At 36.0% G+C, this 18,448-nt stretch overlaps 1 protein-coding gene across 1 annotated transcript; it reads right to left on the reverse strand.

Annotated features, from left to right (window-relative positions):
* Positions 1–4,726: 4,726 nt before the first annotated feature.
* Positions 4,727–17,350, reverse strand: LOC120196968 (nicotinate phosphoribosyltransferase 2-like). Its single transcript, XM_039198634.1, has 15 exons — positions 17,146–17,350; positions 16,590–16,737; positions 16,360–16,479; positions 16,134–16,268; positions 15,982–16,043; positions 15,677–15,752; positions 7,785–7,886; positions 7,196–7,312; positions 7,029–7,087; positions 6,330–6,504; positions 6,074–6,208; positions 5,871–5,969; positions 5,264–5,372; positions 4,897–5,009; positions 4,727–4,807 (listed from the first exon to the last, which is right to left on the reverse strand). Exons 1-15 carry the CDS (start codon positions 17,295–17,297, stop codon positions 4,730–4,732), a joined length of 1,680 nt encoding a protein of 559 aa, XP_039054565.1. The 5' UTR covers positions 17,298–17,350; the 3' UTR covers positions 4,727–4,729.
* Between the last annotated feature and the right edge of the window lie 1,098 nt (positions 17,351–18,448).

The raw sequence follows: 18,448 nt of genomic DNA on the forward strand, positions 1-18,448 counted from the left end.
ACATCAAATTGCTCCATCAAGGATCGACACAATTCCCTCCGAATAGGTCGATCCCTTACTCCTACCAACGATCCAAATCCTATTTCTCCCAGCACATTCAACTGACCCTTCTCCTTAAGGTGTTTAACTAATGAATTCACCCTTTTAATGATGCACCTTGTCAACACTTCCTACATTTTTTTAACAATATATAATGTTATAGTTCTTATATATTTTGTATCAATGTATTTACAAGTTTAATGAATACCTTATTTTCATGTGCTTTCCTCCGTTCTTTGTATTCTTTATTATCATTCCTTGACTGTGTGATGTAAGGTTCCTTTTCAGCATCACTCATCAAATTCCATTTGGACCTCACATCTTTTGTTGCCTAATATTAAGCATAAACATTTCTTAATCAATACATTAACACTAAATAATACTCAATGTCAATTTCATTTTATATACCGAACCGCTCTGTGTGCCATCTTCCTTCATCCTTTTGCATTCGACCATACTGTCAACATTTAAAATTTTTCATCAATTTAAAGTTCTTAAATACTTTAATCCAATTACCATTTGAACAATAATAACAAAAAGACATTGATACTTACTAGAAGTACATATATCCACCCTTTGGTTGCTTTCGAGTCTCGACCTCAATTTCAAAGTCATCTACGCTACCAACAATTTTTCCACCCATTGACTCCATTTTTCCTTCATATATCAATTTACGCAAATCAAATCAAATACTTGTTACATACACTTTATTCAATATACAAATATAGATAACTACTCTTGTGGTAAAACGGTTTTCTTCAAAAGAATTTGAATGGCCACTACAAAATGTGTCGGCACATTTATACAACCTATAATATCATTTTCTACCTATAATATTTAATAAAAGTATCGACATTTATATTTTACCTTGAATATCACTTTCTACCTGTAATCGGTCCCAAATGCTTCTTTACTCCAAAACCCCAAACAACACATAAAAACCCTATTTGCGATTACTGTAATAATAAAAAACTAGGGTTTCGATAACATACTTTTCGATTCGACTGCAACAACAAACAAACAAACTTCGCTTTAGAAACACTTTATGAAATGCAACAACAATTACGCTTCGATTTCAAAAACTCATCTATTTTATCTATTTTCAGAGGATATTTAGCTATGGCCTTTATATTTTCATCGGATATGTTATTTATATTTAATCGATACAACTACCAAAGTGTCGATACTTTTATGTCAGGTGTCGATACTTTCGATAGGATAATTACCTATTTCTTTGAAAGTATCGATAATTTATTACATGTACTTATTAAAGTATCGACACTTTCAATATATTCGGTAGCGCTTTACCGGTTTTATCATATTTTTACATGTTATATCGTTGTGGATCGATACATTTTTATAAAGTATCGACACTTTATAGGCGCTAAAACTACTTCTCTTTTAAATTCACAAAGTGTCGATACTTATATTAAAGTATCGACACTTTAAATATATCCGGTAGGGCTTTACCGGTATTGTCTTTTCGTGACCGATTTTGTCATAATTTTACCTGTTATATTGATATGGATCGATATATTTTTAATTTGGATCGACACAAACTGACAAGTTAAGTTTGCCGGTTGCCAAATTTTTTAATATTTCTTCATGATTTAGACCTACTACATTATTATTACTCAACATTTCCGGTAGCGCTAAACCGAATTTGTTAAATATCTTTTAATGTATCAGGAAACGTCGTATATTAGCCGTATATTAACCCGCCTTTCATGAGACAATCCCGGTTAAACGACAGTTGATGGGTTTATTTGAATGTACTGTAAAGGCTTAATGACGACAAAATATTGTCGTGTATATATATATATATATATATATATATATATATATATATATATATATATATATATATGCGGCTGAATATCCAAATAAATGATCAAATTATAACGTTTTTTTCGAATAAGTGTCTACAATATTTTTTGGATCATCTTGGTGCCTAACGTTGCAGGCGTTACCACTTTAGGTGTTCATGCCGTCAACGACGTTAATTTCCTCCATTAAGTGACACATGTCGCAATATGATAATTTTAAATTTTTTTATAAAATTTAAAAAAATATATATATATATATATATATATATATATATATATATATATATATATATATATATATATATATATATATATATATATATATATATATATGTATATATTTTAAAATAAAACACAAAATTTGAAATAACCTCAAACTTTTGAAAACCTTCATTTCAACCTCTAAATCCACATCGATGGCATCCTTTGCCGTCGACGAAGTTCAACCCAACCTCACCTCCCCCCGACGACTAAAATCCCTATGAAATCGTGACCAATCGATGACGAATCGACGTTAACCCTAAGATGAAAATTGTGATCCCACGCAATTTCGACGGCTAATCGGAGATAACTACGACGATATATAACTAGGATGATGGCAGAGACTACGTTGGAGGAGGTGGTCATGGTCAGAAAGGGTGCTTGCGGTAGGTTAGTGTCAGGATTTGAGAATCTTAAGGATTTTGAGGCATTTTTTTGTAATTTAAAAGAAATTAGGGTTTTGTTTTATAAATATAATAATACTTTTAATATTAAAAAAATCAAAATTATCGGATTGTAACAAATGTCACTTAATGGAGAAAACTAAGTTGTTACGTCCCGAGTACCTAAAGTGGTAATGTTTGTAACTTTGGGCACCTGGATGATCCAAAAAATACCGTAGGCATCCATTCGGGAAAAAAGCAATGTTTTTAAAACCAGATTGGACATTGAACCGGTGAAGGTACTGGCTCACTGGTTCAACCGTGGTTGAATCGGATTTTGTATAAAATAATATATATATATTTTTTAATTTTACATAATATTCAAAGCAATATTAATATATATGTAACACTTTTTTAAAGTTTACAATATTAAAAGGTATAAAAATATCACAAGTCATAACATATATAAATTAAAAACTATAAAATCAAGTGAAACAAAATGATTCAAATCAATTACAACATAATATTTAAGGTAAAACATATTAAATAATAAATATAATTATATAACTATAATAAAAAAAAATTGGGACTTAAAAAAATCATGACAAATGATGTCATTTTTTTTAAAAACAATCCCACATGGCTAAGAAACATAGAAGAGCATTCCAAAAGTTTAAAGAGTAAAAATATGAGAACAAAACAATCCCACATGGCTAAGAAACATAGAAGAGCATCCCAACTTACTTCTATAAATAATAGAGTTAATTTGACATTCAAAATCATGGAGCCTTTTGGTGAGCACAGAGCGAACTATTCTTTCACTTCAATTGAGATCAAATTTTAGGCTTCAATCGAACTTCTAAATTTTTTTTGAGTTCGAGCTTTTTCAAGTTCAAGTTTTAATATTATATTTCGAGTTCAAGTTGAACTTGATAATTTTTAGCTCGTGAGTTTTTGAGTCGAGTTGAGCTTACTTTTAAAATTTTCGAGTTCGAGTCGAGCTCAGCAATACTCGAATTTGACTTGGCTCGATGAACAAACGACGTCGTTTGGTTTAATTTTTTATTAAAAGAAAAAAAGTGAACCGGCGGTTCAAACCGGTTTTGCCGGTTTTCAGCCGGTTCACCCCGGTTTTACCGGTTTTCAGCCGGTTCATTGTCAGACTGGTTTTGTGAGGTAACCGGACCGGACAGGCTACCGGTTCACGGTTCAACCGGTTGAACCGGCCGGTCCGATTCGGTTTTGATAACCATGGAAAAAAGATATAGATTGTACACTTATTTGGGTGTTAAGCATATATATATATATATTAGCAGTAATTAGATGTGATAACATGTTTGATTTTGGTTTCAGTGTGATGAGATATGCAAACATACTACACGTAGTGTCAACCTGCGGCTGTTTGGGGATTCTGAGAAAGGTCCAAACTATCCCAGCTGTTATGGGCGTCTTGTGAGAAAGGTTTGATGACCAATACAATTTCCCCCCCTAATAAGCTCTTTACAATTAAGGTGACAAGTTTTTTTCCCCCCTTGAAATTTGTAGTACAGGAAAGCATATCTTTACGAGAAACTTGCTTATTCTGTTATCTCCTGGATATCACAAACTGCATAGAGAAGGTTGTTCATTTTTAGTTTACAGTGGCTGTTAAATAAGGGCAGCATCTGTTGAGCAGTGAATTTTCTTTGTTTTGGTTGTAGATGGAGACAAATGCGAGGATAGCAGTAGAGAAAGAGTTGGCCAAGAGTAGGGCAGTGGTTCGTTTGGCTGAATCCACAGTTGAAAGAATTAGAGAACGGTGTGCCTTTGGTTGGGTGCAGATGAGCGACCTTATCGTCACTTTTTGAATAATTATTTTGCCTTGTAATTATCATGTAATGGCCACTAACAAATGTAAAGGTTTTGACGTAAAATCTCAACTTGAAATGTAAAGGTGTTTTTATTGAAGAAACAGTGGTAGGCGTGTGCATCAAAAACCAAATTTGAAATTACGTGGGTCTGCAGGAGGCCGGTGGAGGCACAACTAAGACGTGCACAAGATAAACCAGAATTTGCAGAGAAGAGAAAAAGCAATGCTTTATTTCAGTATGTAATGTGAAAATACAATGAATTATTGCTAGGCATAAAGGTAAAGGCAATCTTTTGAAGTCTAAAACCCCATTGGAATCACTAATTGTACACTACTACCATGCCCTCCTTTTTCTTTTCCGTCTTGGATTATCACTGCAGCTCCCCAACAGGTGCCTCGTTTAGCCATAGGAAATGGATGAAATCATACAGTTTTGCACTTACACTCACCTGTTTATAGATAATAATAAACAAATTTCTTGTGTCAGCAACAAGTTCAACAATATATAAAATAAAACCTGTTTTCCCCCCTGCAATACCTTATATGGTGTGGGATTTAATCTCCGAATATGATCAGGTCTCATTTGCTCAAGCTGTTTGATGCAATGGCCCCTAATGTCCTTGAGAGCTGGCAACTCCTCTCTTACTTTACCTTCAGGAAGAGCACAAGAAAAAAACTTGTTTTAGACAAATTGCGGACGAGCCCCTCTTCTGTTCAACAGCAAATTACTAAAAAGAAGTGAACAGGGAATAGTGTTTCTCATATGCTTTCTTTTCAACAGAGTGAAGACACTGCTAAGAGACAGCTGAACTAATAAATAAGCTTATCAGTTCTACTCGTTATAGGAGCTGCTCAATTAGTCTTACATACTGATTGATTTCATGATGAATATTATGAGCTTTTACCTGACTTCCCAGGCCAGTAACACTTCAGAAGCTCTTCCACGCGCTGTGGCACCACATATGCTCTTTTGGATTCATTAAAAGGGTGACGGCATAGAATTCGTTCTCCCACCTGTGGATTTAAAGAGAGTCAATATGAGGCCCCAATGGAGTTAAGTCTATATGTTGGTGTTGTGTATAATGCTATTATTTGCTGGTGTGTAACAAAGGTACTATAAAACAATCCAAGTTAATGTACATAGATATCAAAATAAAGCAGCAGTTTTAAGAGTGCATTTTCATACCCCATGATAAGTACACCAACATACTACAAAGTCAAAATGGTTACAGGTGAATGTTATAGAACTTCATTGACTTTTGACATTATGTATCACAGTATCAGCATTGATTTTAGGATGCGGATAACTGATAAGATCATTGATCACATGTCCAAAAGGAACTGGTGTACAAGACTTTGATATCCAGATAATGATGGCAAGAAAGATTAGCATTTATATAAATTTAAAGGATAAAATAATAGTATCTTTTTACGTTGAATTCTTAGGTTTGCTAAAGTTAAAATTATATCAGACATTTATGATGCCACAAATACAAGAATAATGGGAACTACCTTTGGACATGGTTCATTTTCCCCTGTCAGTATATCCACCAGGGAATATCCTTCCCTTCCATATAGCCTGTAACATCGTTTTTTGCATGGTATAGAGACCTAGCAGTTAAAAAAGAAAACAAAAAGATGAGAAAAAGAAAGAGGAAATGTGTTATATAATGATGAAAGTTTGCCGTTAGAACTTCTAGGCTACCAGATCAAACCTTGGATACATCTTCTGAAAGCTTGATGCGTGGTTGATTATTGATCTCAACAAGCTTGAAAACACAGCCTAAAGCTGCTTGAGCATAACAAGTGACCAAATAGGTTCCTATTCCATAACAGTCCACCTCATGACCCTGTGAAGAAACATACAGGTCTCTCATCAGTCGATGTGCACAAGAGTGAATCAAGGAGGCATTGTCATCCTGATACAGAGTCAAATAAATTATTCAAAGAAATCTTAGTTAGACTGAGTACCTGCTTGTTTAGTGCATCCAGAGTTTCTTCATTCAAATCATTACTAGCAGTAATGCTCGTCTTTCCAAAACCAGGCAGCCCAAACTCTTTCTCAATTGTGTGAAAGATCTTTCGGGCTTCACCAGATAAGTATGCAAGGTCACCAGAGTCCAATCTAATGCCAACTGCTTTATACCTGCATATTGCATATTTAAGTAATCACTGGAATTGAGCAGGACCAAATGCTTGCTCGTATGGATGACATCACAAAAAAGTGTAATCCCTTCAGATGATAAATTGAGAACCCAATAAGAATGCCTTTTGACATAACTATAATTATTCACATAAAATGAAAAAGAAAAGCTGAAGCAGGGGCAGTATCTGCTGATGCATGGCACATAAAGGCATGTTACTTGATGCCTTTCGTCATATGACTTTGATATCAATTTAAGTGTACCCATACGAAATAAGCATATATAATCATACACAAATTCATTTTCTCTAAATCCATCAAACAAAGAATCCTACTTATACAATTAATCAGCTTGTGAACATAAACTTGTCTTAGAAAATCATTGAAATAAAAATTCACTAAACTGAATATCGACACATATAATATCAAATGGGAACAAAAGAAATTATTTTAACCAATTTTGGGCATGTGGCAAACGGTTCTTATAAGAAAATAAACCGCCATATGTATAAGCCTTTGCAACATACCCCAAGTCATTAAGTGCCAAAGCAACTGCACAAAAGTTGGGGACACCACTCCTCATGACCTAGTAAAATGGATGGCAAAACTGCAACATTAGTGCTGATATGCTTTATGATAATATAGACTACATGAAATTTGTTTTTAAGCTAAAACTCAAGGAAGTTGTACTTACATCGTATGTATCTACAAGGGCAAGAAAGTTGTTAGGAAACGCCAAGGCATATGACATGAAAGCTGCCAATTCACTCTGATTGGTCTCACCAAAAATGCCACTAAGAGATTTTGACCACTAGAAAATATGCACCAATGGGACAAGTTAAGGTAGATGAAGCATCCATTAATCATTAATCATTAATCAGCTAGCGGCAATATTGCAGAGAAAAGATAGGAAAAGCATTGAACTCTCCAATCCAAATTCCTTATATATCATAATCCATATTTTTAGATTAACATGGCTTTCAAGAACTAAATGGAAATAAATCCTACAATAATGCTTTGAGCTTTCTATTGCAGACCTTTGTTCTTAAATGGGTTTTGACTTTTGAGATGGTGATCTTTAGGATCTAAGATTACTACAGTTGGCCATTGGTGTTCTTGGAAGAGAAGAAATACAAGTTTTAATACCCGAGTTTGATGAACTTGCATGGGTTGCACCGGTGGATTTCAATTGATATATTTGGAAAATATTACATATCTCTAGCTAGACATAAAAACAAATTAAATAATTGTCAACAGCAATGTAAAGAGTCAATCCAGAACACCTGTATTTTGCTTAACCATGACTGAACAAGACTGACAAAGTCCTCGCAAGTACTTGAACCATCTGAGCTATGCAGTGATCTGTCTAGGATCTCATCAGGGCTCTGCAAATTAAACATTGAATAACTTCATAATCAAAGATGCATAAAAACTCCAGGAAGACATCAATAATATTCAAAGTACGAAAATAACATAAGAAAATGGTCAATAGAACGACATACAGAACATTGATAAAAAACAATAAGCAATTTTGAAAGCTGGAGTGAAATCCAAGCTTGTTTCTAAACATTGCATTATACGGACTACGGACCCATTTACTAAGAGAGAAGAAATCACCAAAAAGTGAAGTGTCAATGAAAACCATTTTAGATATAAACAAAGAGAGCCAATAGTAAAGTTAAAATCAAGCATGTAACATGAAACTAATTTTTTTTTTGATAAAAAGGAAGGCCTCGTTAAAACTCCCCTTCATAACCGTCAAACAACAAAGACTCAACGGACATTGGAAGGAGGAAAAGAGTGCCTTAGAAATTTTATTGCACAAGAACCAAGTACAATAAGATCATACTACCACCCAAAAAGGATGGCAGCCCACTCAACCCATTGCAAAACAGCAGTACCTACATGAATATGTTTATACCCTACAACAAAACTAACTCATATGACGATCAACCAATTACAAACAAAAATCATTCCCTAATGTTCCCGAAATACCAAAAATAGAAAAACAACAACCCGATTAATTCCCCATCATTTAACCAATCCCTTGTTTGGCAAGTTTATCCGCTTCATATCATTCATTTAACTAATAACTAAAATATCCAAAGTAAAAGCTATATACGGGTAGAAACTATATTTTCCAGTGAAATAACCTACCATGAAATCACCTCATTCATATCTTTTTTTGATAGGAATAGTAGGCCTCACTAAAAACCCCTTCATGATTAACGGAACTTGAAAATAGTTCCTTAATCAGCAGAAGGAGGAAAAGAGTGCCCTAGGAATTCATTAATCTTAAAACATTACAAAGTAATACAAAGTCTAATCTCCCTCCAAAGATAAAAAGCCAAAAAGAAACAGCCCTTAACAGAACATAATTCTCAACCAATACCAGCCTTAGCTAGAACATCCGCCTCTATATTGGCTGTTCTACTAACCCATTTAATAAGACCTTCATAAACACTAAGCTTTTGAATAATTTCCTTAACAACTTGAACATAAACGACAGGACAAGAACCAACATCCTTGACTCAACCAATTGCCACCTTACTATCACTCTCGATAATCAATCTCTCTTTAAATCTGTGGCGAATAGATTCATAATAATATAACCCCTTTAGGATAGCTTTCAATTCCATCAAAGTTGGAGGTCCCGGACCAGCAGGGTCTTTGAAGGAGCCAAGAATCGAACCAGAAATATCTTTCAGAACACCACCTAAACCACTCCTCTTCCAATCACTAGAAGTAGCCGCATCCACATTAAGTTTAATAAAACCCTTTGGAGGAGGGGACCAAGGAACCTTAGTTGAAATCCGATTAGTATGAGACGAGCAAGAATCCACTAAGGACGGGTCGGCAATAAGAGCATCCTTGGAAATAGAAAACTGAGTTTCCATAGCTAGAAACCATGAAGCAAGCCTGCACCTTGCTAGAAAGAAATTTCTGCTCGATCAAACTTCCCTCCTTCAAACACTATATAATTCCTAGTTTTCCATATTGTCCATAAGACCACTCCAGGGATAAATGACCACATCAGAGAGTTGGTCTTTAAGCTAGTCCATGCTACTAGGAATTTTTTTGCATCTTCATGAAAAACAGACTGAAAATTCCAATAACCCATGAATTTAGTCCATATTGGCCAAACAACCGAACAGGAAAAAAATAGATGAGATGAAGACTCTTCTTCTAGATTACAAAAAGGACACATAGAATCATTTATGCCCTGAACACCTCTCTTAACCAGAGCTGTCTTCACTGCCAGCTTCTTTAAGATAACTTGCCAAAGAAAAGTCTCCACTCTTGGAGGCAGCAGGCCCCTCCAAACAATAGATTTCCAAAAATTAGCTTCCTCCAAATCGGAAATACCCAAATAATATAGATTGGCACATGATTTAACATTGAAAACCCCTTCTCCATTCCTCTTCCACAACAGTCCATCAACAACATCAGCAGAAACAGAAAAATCTGAAATAACAGCCATCAAGTTTGACCATTGTTCAAATTCCCAGTCATTCAACTGCCTTCTCAGCTGGACGTTCCAAAACCAGCCCCCAGAACTGTAATCCCCAAACTAAAATAATCTTCCAGTTTTGTTCACTGCAATAGAGAATAGTCTAGGGAACATGACCATCAAAGGATGATCCAATGCCCAATTGTCTTGCCAAAACCGAATATTCCTCCCATTGCCAATTTTATAGCTATAATTGCTTTTGATACTACAGCCCATCGAATCAGCTTTAAAATGATTATTCACCAAAGATCTCCATATCCAAGAAAATTTAGGAGAAACCTTACTGTCAAGCTGCATCAATGAAGAATCCATTTTGTATTTAGTGCAAATCATTTCCCTCCAAATCGCCTTCCTCTCAATAGCAAACCTCCAAGCCCACTTTTCCAATAGAGCCCTATTCATCGTATTTATATTAGGAACTCCCAAGCCTCCTTCAATTTTTGGTTTACAAACGCTGGTCCAGCTTACCCAATGGATTTTCTTCCTCCCACCTCCTCCACCCCATAAAAAATTTGACATAATAGAGTTTAGGGTCTTGTATACTGAAGTTGGAACCTTAAACAATGACAAATAGTATATAGAAAGTGAGCATAGGACTGATTTAATCAAAACCAACCTGCCCGCCAGTGACAAAGAAGAGCCTTTCCAACCTGCTAACCTCTTATTGAAGCTTTGAACCACTGGATCCCACAGAATGTTAGAGTTCCTGTGTGGACCAAGAGGGAGTCCCAAATATTCTGAGGGAAAAGAACACACTGAACATCCAATCGTAGCTGCCCAATCCTTAATTTCCTCTTCCCTTAAATTCACCCCAAACAATTTGCACTTCTTCAAGTTTAACTGAAGTCCAGAAATAATCTCAAACACTCGAAGCACCCTCTTCACATTCAAGATCTGTTTTTCGACGCACCACAGAAAATTATAAGGTCGTCAGCAAATTGTAGATGTGTTAAATTAAAATTCTTCTCCTCATTTCTAATCATCAAACTCGAAAAGAGACCCCCTGAAACAGCCTTAAGTATCAATAAATTCAAGAGTTCCCCAACTATATTAAACAAAAACGGAGACAAAGAACAGCCTTGACGAAGACCCTTAGCCATTGGGATTTCCTCGGTTGGAACCCCATTCACCAAGACTGAAACAGTTGCTGAAGTGATGCACTTCGAAATCCACCCTATCCATCTAGAACCAAAGCCCATTTCCTTCATAATTCTGAACAAAATAGGCCAGTCAAGAGTATCATATGCCTTCTTGAAATCAGTTTTAAAAACACATCATTTTAAACCATTCTTCTTCCAAAAGTCTATCCCTTCATTGGCTATAAGGGAACAATCCAAGATTTGTCGACCGGGAATATAAGCAAATTGACATGGACTGATCAAATCTGAAATGCAGCTCCTAAGTCTCCTTGACAGACATTTAGAGAGGATCTTGTACAAACCACCAACTAAGCTAATAGGTCTAAAATCGTCCAAACCACCAATGTTTGAAATTTTCGGAATAAGAGTGATGAAAGTGTGATTTATTCCATGTTCCCATTCCTTCCCCAAGTAAAAATTCTTAAAGAATATCATAATATCTTCCTTAAGGACCTACCAAAACCTCTTAAAAAAAACCATATTAAAGCCATCAGGACCCGGAGCTTTGTTACTTCCACAAGACTTCACAACATCCCAAACTTCCTCCTCTGAAAATTCCTGCTCTAAGAACTGATTCTGCTCCAAAGAAATTCTGGAAAAATCCAGATTTAATTCATCAATTTCTAGAGTAGATCGGTTATTGTAGATCTTAAAAAAATAATTCTTCACAATGTCCTTAATTGCAAATGGGTCTTCAACTGTTTCTCCTCTAAAATTAAGTGCCACCAGTGCATTCCTCTTCTTCCTAACCGTAGCACAGGTATGGAAGTATTTAGTGTTGCGATCCCCGTCTTCAATCCATTTAGATCTCGAATACTGAAACCAAATCTGCTCTTGGATCTTGTGCAGCTTCCACAATTCTGCTCTACAATTATTCAACTCAGTTAATACCTCACTATCGAAAGCACCATGCTTTTGTTGAATATCAGCCTCTATCCTCGAAATTTTCTTCTCTAACTCAGAAATCAAGTCTCCTGGATACTTATCTCTGTTTCCAGACCACTTTTTTATTGCATGTTTGGCACTCCTTAAAAGACTAAAAGCACCTGCCTTCTTCTGACTTTTCTTAGAACTCTGAATAGAAGAAATAACTATATCCTCAAAACCCTCCTCATCCATCAAATAGTTGAACATTCTAAACGGTTTTTGACCCCAGTCCACTCCTTTATTCACAAGAATCATGGCATTGTGATCTGACAATGATCTTGGTAGAAGAGACTGCAAAATGTCCGGAAATAACTCTAGAAATTGACTGTCAACCGAAAAACGATCTAATCTTACAAACGTGGGATTCTCTTGGTTATTACACCAAGTGAACCTTCCCCCATTCATAGGAAGATCAATTAAGCCCGTATGAAGAATGAAGTCATTAAAGATCTCCATCGAGCTCCTACTTTGACCTTTGCCCATCTTCTCATCTTCTTGTAAATAGACATTGAAGTCCCCTCCCACACAAACGGGAAAATTCTGTCCACTAAGAAAACTGCTTGATTCTTCAAAAAAACCAGCTTTCTCTTCCTCCACTGCTGGACCGTATACATTGATGAAACCACAACTGAAGTTTTTATTCCGAAATTTACCAAAAGTAGCTATAAATCTCCTACTAATAAACTGACTCTCCAACTCAAAGATATTGTCATCCCAGCAACACAACAGGCCCCCCGCTGATCCAACTGAAGGAGATTCCAAAACTCCTTTAAGCTTATTAATCCCACTTCTCCTAAAGAAAGACCTCTTAAATTTTCCAGTCTTAGTTTCTTGCAACCAAAGGAAAGTAGGATTTAAGCTAGTGACTAAATTCTGAACAACCCTCTTTTTTTTTCATTTTTCCCCAAACCCCTAACATTCCATGAACATATTACTAACTTTGGCATCTTCATAAAGGGAAAAAGGTACAAACAAAACCCTCAATCAACCAAACCTTGATTAATCCCAATCAAGCCTTTCTCTAGATCTATGATTTTTTCCAAAAATGCTTCTTTCCCTTCCTTAAAAGATACTCCCAAAAGCTTACTAATCTCCCAAGTTTCTACAGCTTCTTTCAATAAACTCGAGAAAGCTGAGGAGGATGCTGTATCAATGCTCACCTGGTCAAGGGCTTCTCGAAACAGGATCCTTCTAGCTCTCCTCTTCCTTCTAATTAACAAACCAGATTTGGGTCTTAAGCATTCACCTTCAGAAAAGTAACCTTCAATCTCCCGCTCTGCGGTTCCATCCCCAAGACCATTAACAAAACTAGGAAGAAGACTCCCATCAGCAATGAGCTCTGCTGAAAAACAAATCTGTTTTGCAGTGCTGGAATCCACATCCAACTTCCTCTGCCCAACCTTGGTGCCATCTATTTCATTCGTAAAGTTCAACAAATCTCCATACCAATATCTTCTTTCCCTCGACCTGCTATAGACCCTTTTGCAACTGCTCAAACTTCTAGTTTCCAGCACCTCACTCTCAGATGAGACCTTTCTTCTAGAACGGTGTAACTGTCTCCCCCTTGAGATGTTTCCTAAATTAGTTGTAACCGGTTCAACCAACCTTAAACTTTCTTCTTCAGCCTCTATTTCTGCATTAACCAACTTCTCTGTAATTGGGCTCGTCTCCAATACTATAAACGTTTTCCTGTTTTTTCCTGCTAAATTAAGGTTCTCCATAAAATCCCCACTTATTAATTGTATATGCTGGCCCAGAAATGAAACCCGAAAAATCTTGACCCAGACTGCCCAGAGTCTTCAGAATGGGCCTGAGATCCATCAGCCGAATAATGTTGACTTCTAATCCCCAAACCTGCAAACTCACCAACTTTTAAACTCCCAACCTTTTGACTTTCTGGCAGACTACAATTAATACCTTTCCTATCTAAGGAAAGCCTTGCTAGCTGTCTATTCTCACTAACTCCTCCAGAACCACTGAACACACCCTGATCAATCCAATTGTCCACTGACAGACGATTTTTCCTTGCTGCACATGCCTCACCTTCCCTATGATCTGACAACAACCTGTCTACATCCTCCTCAGACCTAATTTCTTAAGAAAATGCCTCATCGGAATCCTCCACCGAAAAATTACTGAAAAACGAACTTGAATTCTCACTTGTTGATCCAATCTTAATACTTACTTTGAATGATCTTCCATAAGATCCAAGAGTGATCACCTCTGGAACATCAAAGGGGCTTTCCACCCTCAATAAAATTCTTGCCATTGTAAGGTCTTCTCTTTTCCTTGTACTCTCATGAATACCTACCACTTTGCCCCATCTACCAGCCATCTTCTCGAAGAAAGATTCATTCCAGCATAACAAAGGAACCCCTATTAATTCTGCCATGCAGAAGGCCGTGGGAACTCCGGCCTCATTCAGTAAAGGTTCCACTCGTTCAAACCACTGTTTTAAAACCTCTTCCTTTTTGCTCCACAAATCCAGCATCTCCTCATGGGAATTAAGAATTAAAACGCAAGAGTTCCAAACATAACCCTATCTAGCAATTTGAACATCATAGCCTTCCTTAAATAAGGCATTCCGAATGAACTCAACTTGAAACGAGTATTTGATAATCCCTGTTAACGACCTCTTCACCCAATTGGCACTTTCTGATGGAATATGCATCTCCATAATATTTTTCTTGACATTCCTCCTTTGGATATCCTCAGACAATAGTTCTTTGTACCCCCTTGTAATCCCATTTGACATCAGAGCATCCCTATAAGTTCTATCGTCCCTTCTACTTCTGATAATATTTTCTCTTTCTCTTGATTTCGAAGAATCTGCATTAATCTGACCAGAAGCCTCGTTTGAAGAAGTATGCACCACCCTTGACCTTGAACGTTCATCCTTAAATCTGGCAGGACTAACTAAGATTTTCCTTCCATCAATCACAACCACGTTTAACTCATCAACAACCCTCCTTAAATCTTCCTCCCTCTTAAAATGAACAAAAGCAAAGGTGGAAAATCTGTACTTAGGATTTCTAATTTGATTGGGAATGAAAACTCTCATAACCGGACCATGGACTAAGAATAATTCCCTAAGCGTATGACGAGAAACCCTCCTACTCAGGTTGTCGATAAACGCCGACCAACACTCATCGGGAACTGACTTTTTTTTTTAATTCTCTCTCTCTACGTTTTTCTCTCTCTCACTCATTTTGTATAATATTGTGATTCTTGATTATCTGCTTGCTTTCCATCACCTCATTCATATCATTCATATTTAACTTGGCATTACTTCACATTTATGACTGAGTATGACAAACAGTGTCGACAAAAAAGATGAAATTTAATCTGGCTTGCTCTTAATCAAATAGTTTGACCTAAAAACAAATCCAGACACATACAAAGATTCCGAATTTATGAGAACATATAGTGGAGGGAGAGAATTAGCAGGAATAGAACATAATTTCTGACAAAGAACACTGCTGCAACATACAAAGTTATAGGCTACCTATGGATGAGCTAAAGTACTTCCAAAAAATAAATAATAAAATATTAAGATAATTGGTACTGAACTTGAAAGCTTCTAGAAAAAGTTACTGACCATAAATGAGCTAACAAAAGCATGGGAATGTGTCCCACGAAGTGGTATCCCAAATAACCTTCCAGCCGCAACATTGCTAGTTAACACACAGCATAAGAAAAGAAACAAGCAGTACAAAACATTAGCTTAGATTAAGAATCTACATTAGTGAACTGTGAAGAATAGAGAAGAATCATAAACTCTGAATAGCTTCAATATCAAGCAGAGGACAAACTAACTCTACTTTATTTTAATCAACTGAAAGACATGATATATGAAGCCATGAAAGCAGTGTGCAACAGGATACAAAAATGTTAGCAATCCACCTTGTAGCATCAAAACCTCCAATATAGCAGTACTTTGATGCCGAAATAGCGCCATCAGGTCCCTGCAATTAACATGAATGTAAATGTTTGACAGAGAGAAACTCAAATATTAACATTTATAATAAGAAAATAAACAAGAAAAAATCATTAACCTGAGCCCGTCGAAGCCCAAACTCAAGCAACATTTTAGATTTTCCAGCAACAAGCCTGTGTCTAGTCGCATTTGTAGCCACTAAAGATGCAAAATTTACAAGATTCAGAACTGGAGTCTCCAGCAATTGAACCACCTAAAAATTAAAGTGCATGAATCAAGAAAAATGAATATAAAAACAAAATACCAAATGCAAAGGGGAAAAAAACAAGTCTAATAGCACTCACAGCAACCGGCCCTTCAACTCTAAGCAGGGGCACCTTTGGGAAAACAACTGTTCCCTCTGAAATAGCATAAACTTCAACATCAGAACAGTCAATGTTTCTTAGATAATTGACAAAACCTTCCTGTCAAGTGCATAAATAATGGATAAGTTAAACATCCAATTACAAGCGCAGACAAATAAACAGACAGCAGAATATTATTAATTGAACCATCTGAAAAGGAGTTAGCTTGCCTCACATGAACCAGGCAAGCTTTCACAGATGAAGGAAATCTCTTCCTCGGTTAACTTGAAATTAGCAATGAGCTTTATGCATTCTTCCAAACCAGCAAACACAGTAAATTCACCACCAAATGGATTCTTCCGAAAGTATAGATCGAACCTGAAAGGATGTTATAAAACTCTAAGCCGAAGCTCAAGACATCCAACTTTCAAAAAGGAACATTTGCACTTTCTCAAATTTCATTTCTGAAACCAACAAGTAACCAAACGATTATCAGATAGATAACTAACTTTGGAACATTGGAAGCCCTGATTTCCCAATAACTTCATATAATAATAAACCGAGTACAAACAACTACAACTTCAAATAATGAAGTTCAAAGGAAAAAATAACTCTACTGAAAACAATAACTATGAAGCATCAGCATCCTATTCTCAATCCGATTTTCGTAGTAGTCAAACAAAAGATTAGATAGGAAAGAGAGAGAGAGAGAGAGAGAGAGAGAGAGAGAGGAAAATCATTCAAAAGGGAACGAGATTAAAGGTTTAAGAAGAAATCGAAAGTTACACGGATCGATCGTTGTGTTTGCCGGCCTTCCAATAAGCGTAAGCCATGGTGAACTGATAAAGATCGGTTAGAAGAGGGGTAACCATCGGGTTCGTAGGGCCATCCGTTACCCGACCCCCTTTGAAACTCGGACCATTGGCTTTCGCCTCCATTATTAATAGTTTACCAGCGTGAAGGTGATAGTGTATGGCTCACCAAGAAAAACAAACAGATCCTTGAAATGAAAGCGTATTTCTTACTCTTAGTTTTTACAATTAAAATCTAAACTGGAAAACAGCAAATCGGAGCGAATATGTGACCTCACTCAACCCCTTTAAAGTAGGATGACGTGTGCAAACCAAATGGGGATCTCACTTACCGATAATTAAAAATTACAAAATAATTATTTTATTATTTATATGTAAATTTGCCATTTTTATTAAAAAAATTGATGATAAAATTAGTTAAACATTAATATATTGATTAGAATATATTAAAGTTTGATCCTAAAATCTTAAACGATTATCATATCTCATCATGTTACGTCTAACTCAGACGACTGTCAATTATTTAACTAAAAAAAATAAATTTGAAACATATGAATAGTTGAGTGACTATTTTGTAATTTTTAATAGTCGAGACTCAATAAAGCAATATTATATTGTCAGAAAATTGTTCGCGTGTTGTGAGTACTATAAAATATACGCAAATAATGTGCAAGTATACACAATCGCTCAAGTAATATAATGATGAGTGAGTATCGTCTCCACAGGGATTGGGTGAAATCACAAAAGTCTAACCAAAGCAATGCAATATTCTATCTAAGTATAGTTAGTCTTGATATATACAAATGTCACGGCAATGGATATGTGTATGCTGGTGGATGCGGATTGATGGTGTAATGGTGTAACAAATGGAAATGCAGTGGCAATGATGGATGTTTAATATTGAGTATGGTGAAATGTTGAGGCAATGAGAAATGGTAAAGACAGTGAATAAAAAGATAAATAAAATAAGAAGAAAATAATCCTCACGTGACAAGCTTCCAATGAAATGAATGGTAAGGATTGGTCTAAGGTTGCTAAACTTATTTCTCAAGTATATTTAAGCTATCTTGTCTTTACTTACTCGACAGGGTTTTCCTAAGGTGTTCAAAAGAACCTAACAGAATAGGATGCCAAGGCATCTGCTCTCACTCAACGATGTTGGACAGCCTATCCTATTGATAAAGACACCCTTTTTGGTCGTTGAAATCCTATCCTAGTCTCTTCCGAGATCTAAGGGATTAAGTTATAATATTCCTAGGCCGGTTCAAAGCCCCTTG

This window comes from Hibiscus syriacus, unplaced genomic scaffold, assembly GCF_006381635.1.
Source record: "Hibiscus syriacus cultivar Baekdansim isolate YM2019G1 unplaced genomic scaffold, ASM638163v2 tig00117034_pilon, whole genome shotgun sequence".
NCBI lineage: Eukaryota > Viridiplantae > Streptophyta > Magnoliopsida > Malvales > Malvaceae > Hibiscus > Hibiscus syriacus.

Bases quoted from the DNA above. Each gene is read 5' to 3' on its own strand.
- LOC120196968 (XM_039198634.1), bottom strand. From the start codon at position 17,297: ATGGAGGCGAAAGCCAATGGTCCGAGTTTCAAAGGGGGTCGGGTAACG. The intron at 16,269-16,359 runs GTGAGTGCTATT...TTTAATTTTTAG, and splicing joins GAGTTGAAGGGCCGGTTGCT to GTGGTTCAATTGCTGGAGAC. The intron at 6,505-7,028 runs GTATGTTGCAAA...TGCAATATGCAG, and splicing joins TTGGCACTTAATGACTTGGG to GTATAAAGCAGTTGGCATTA.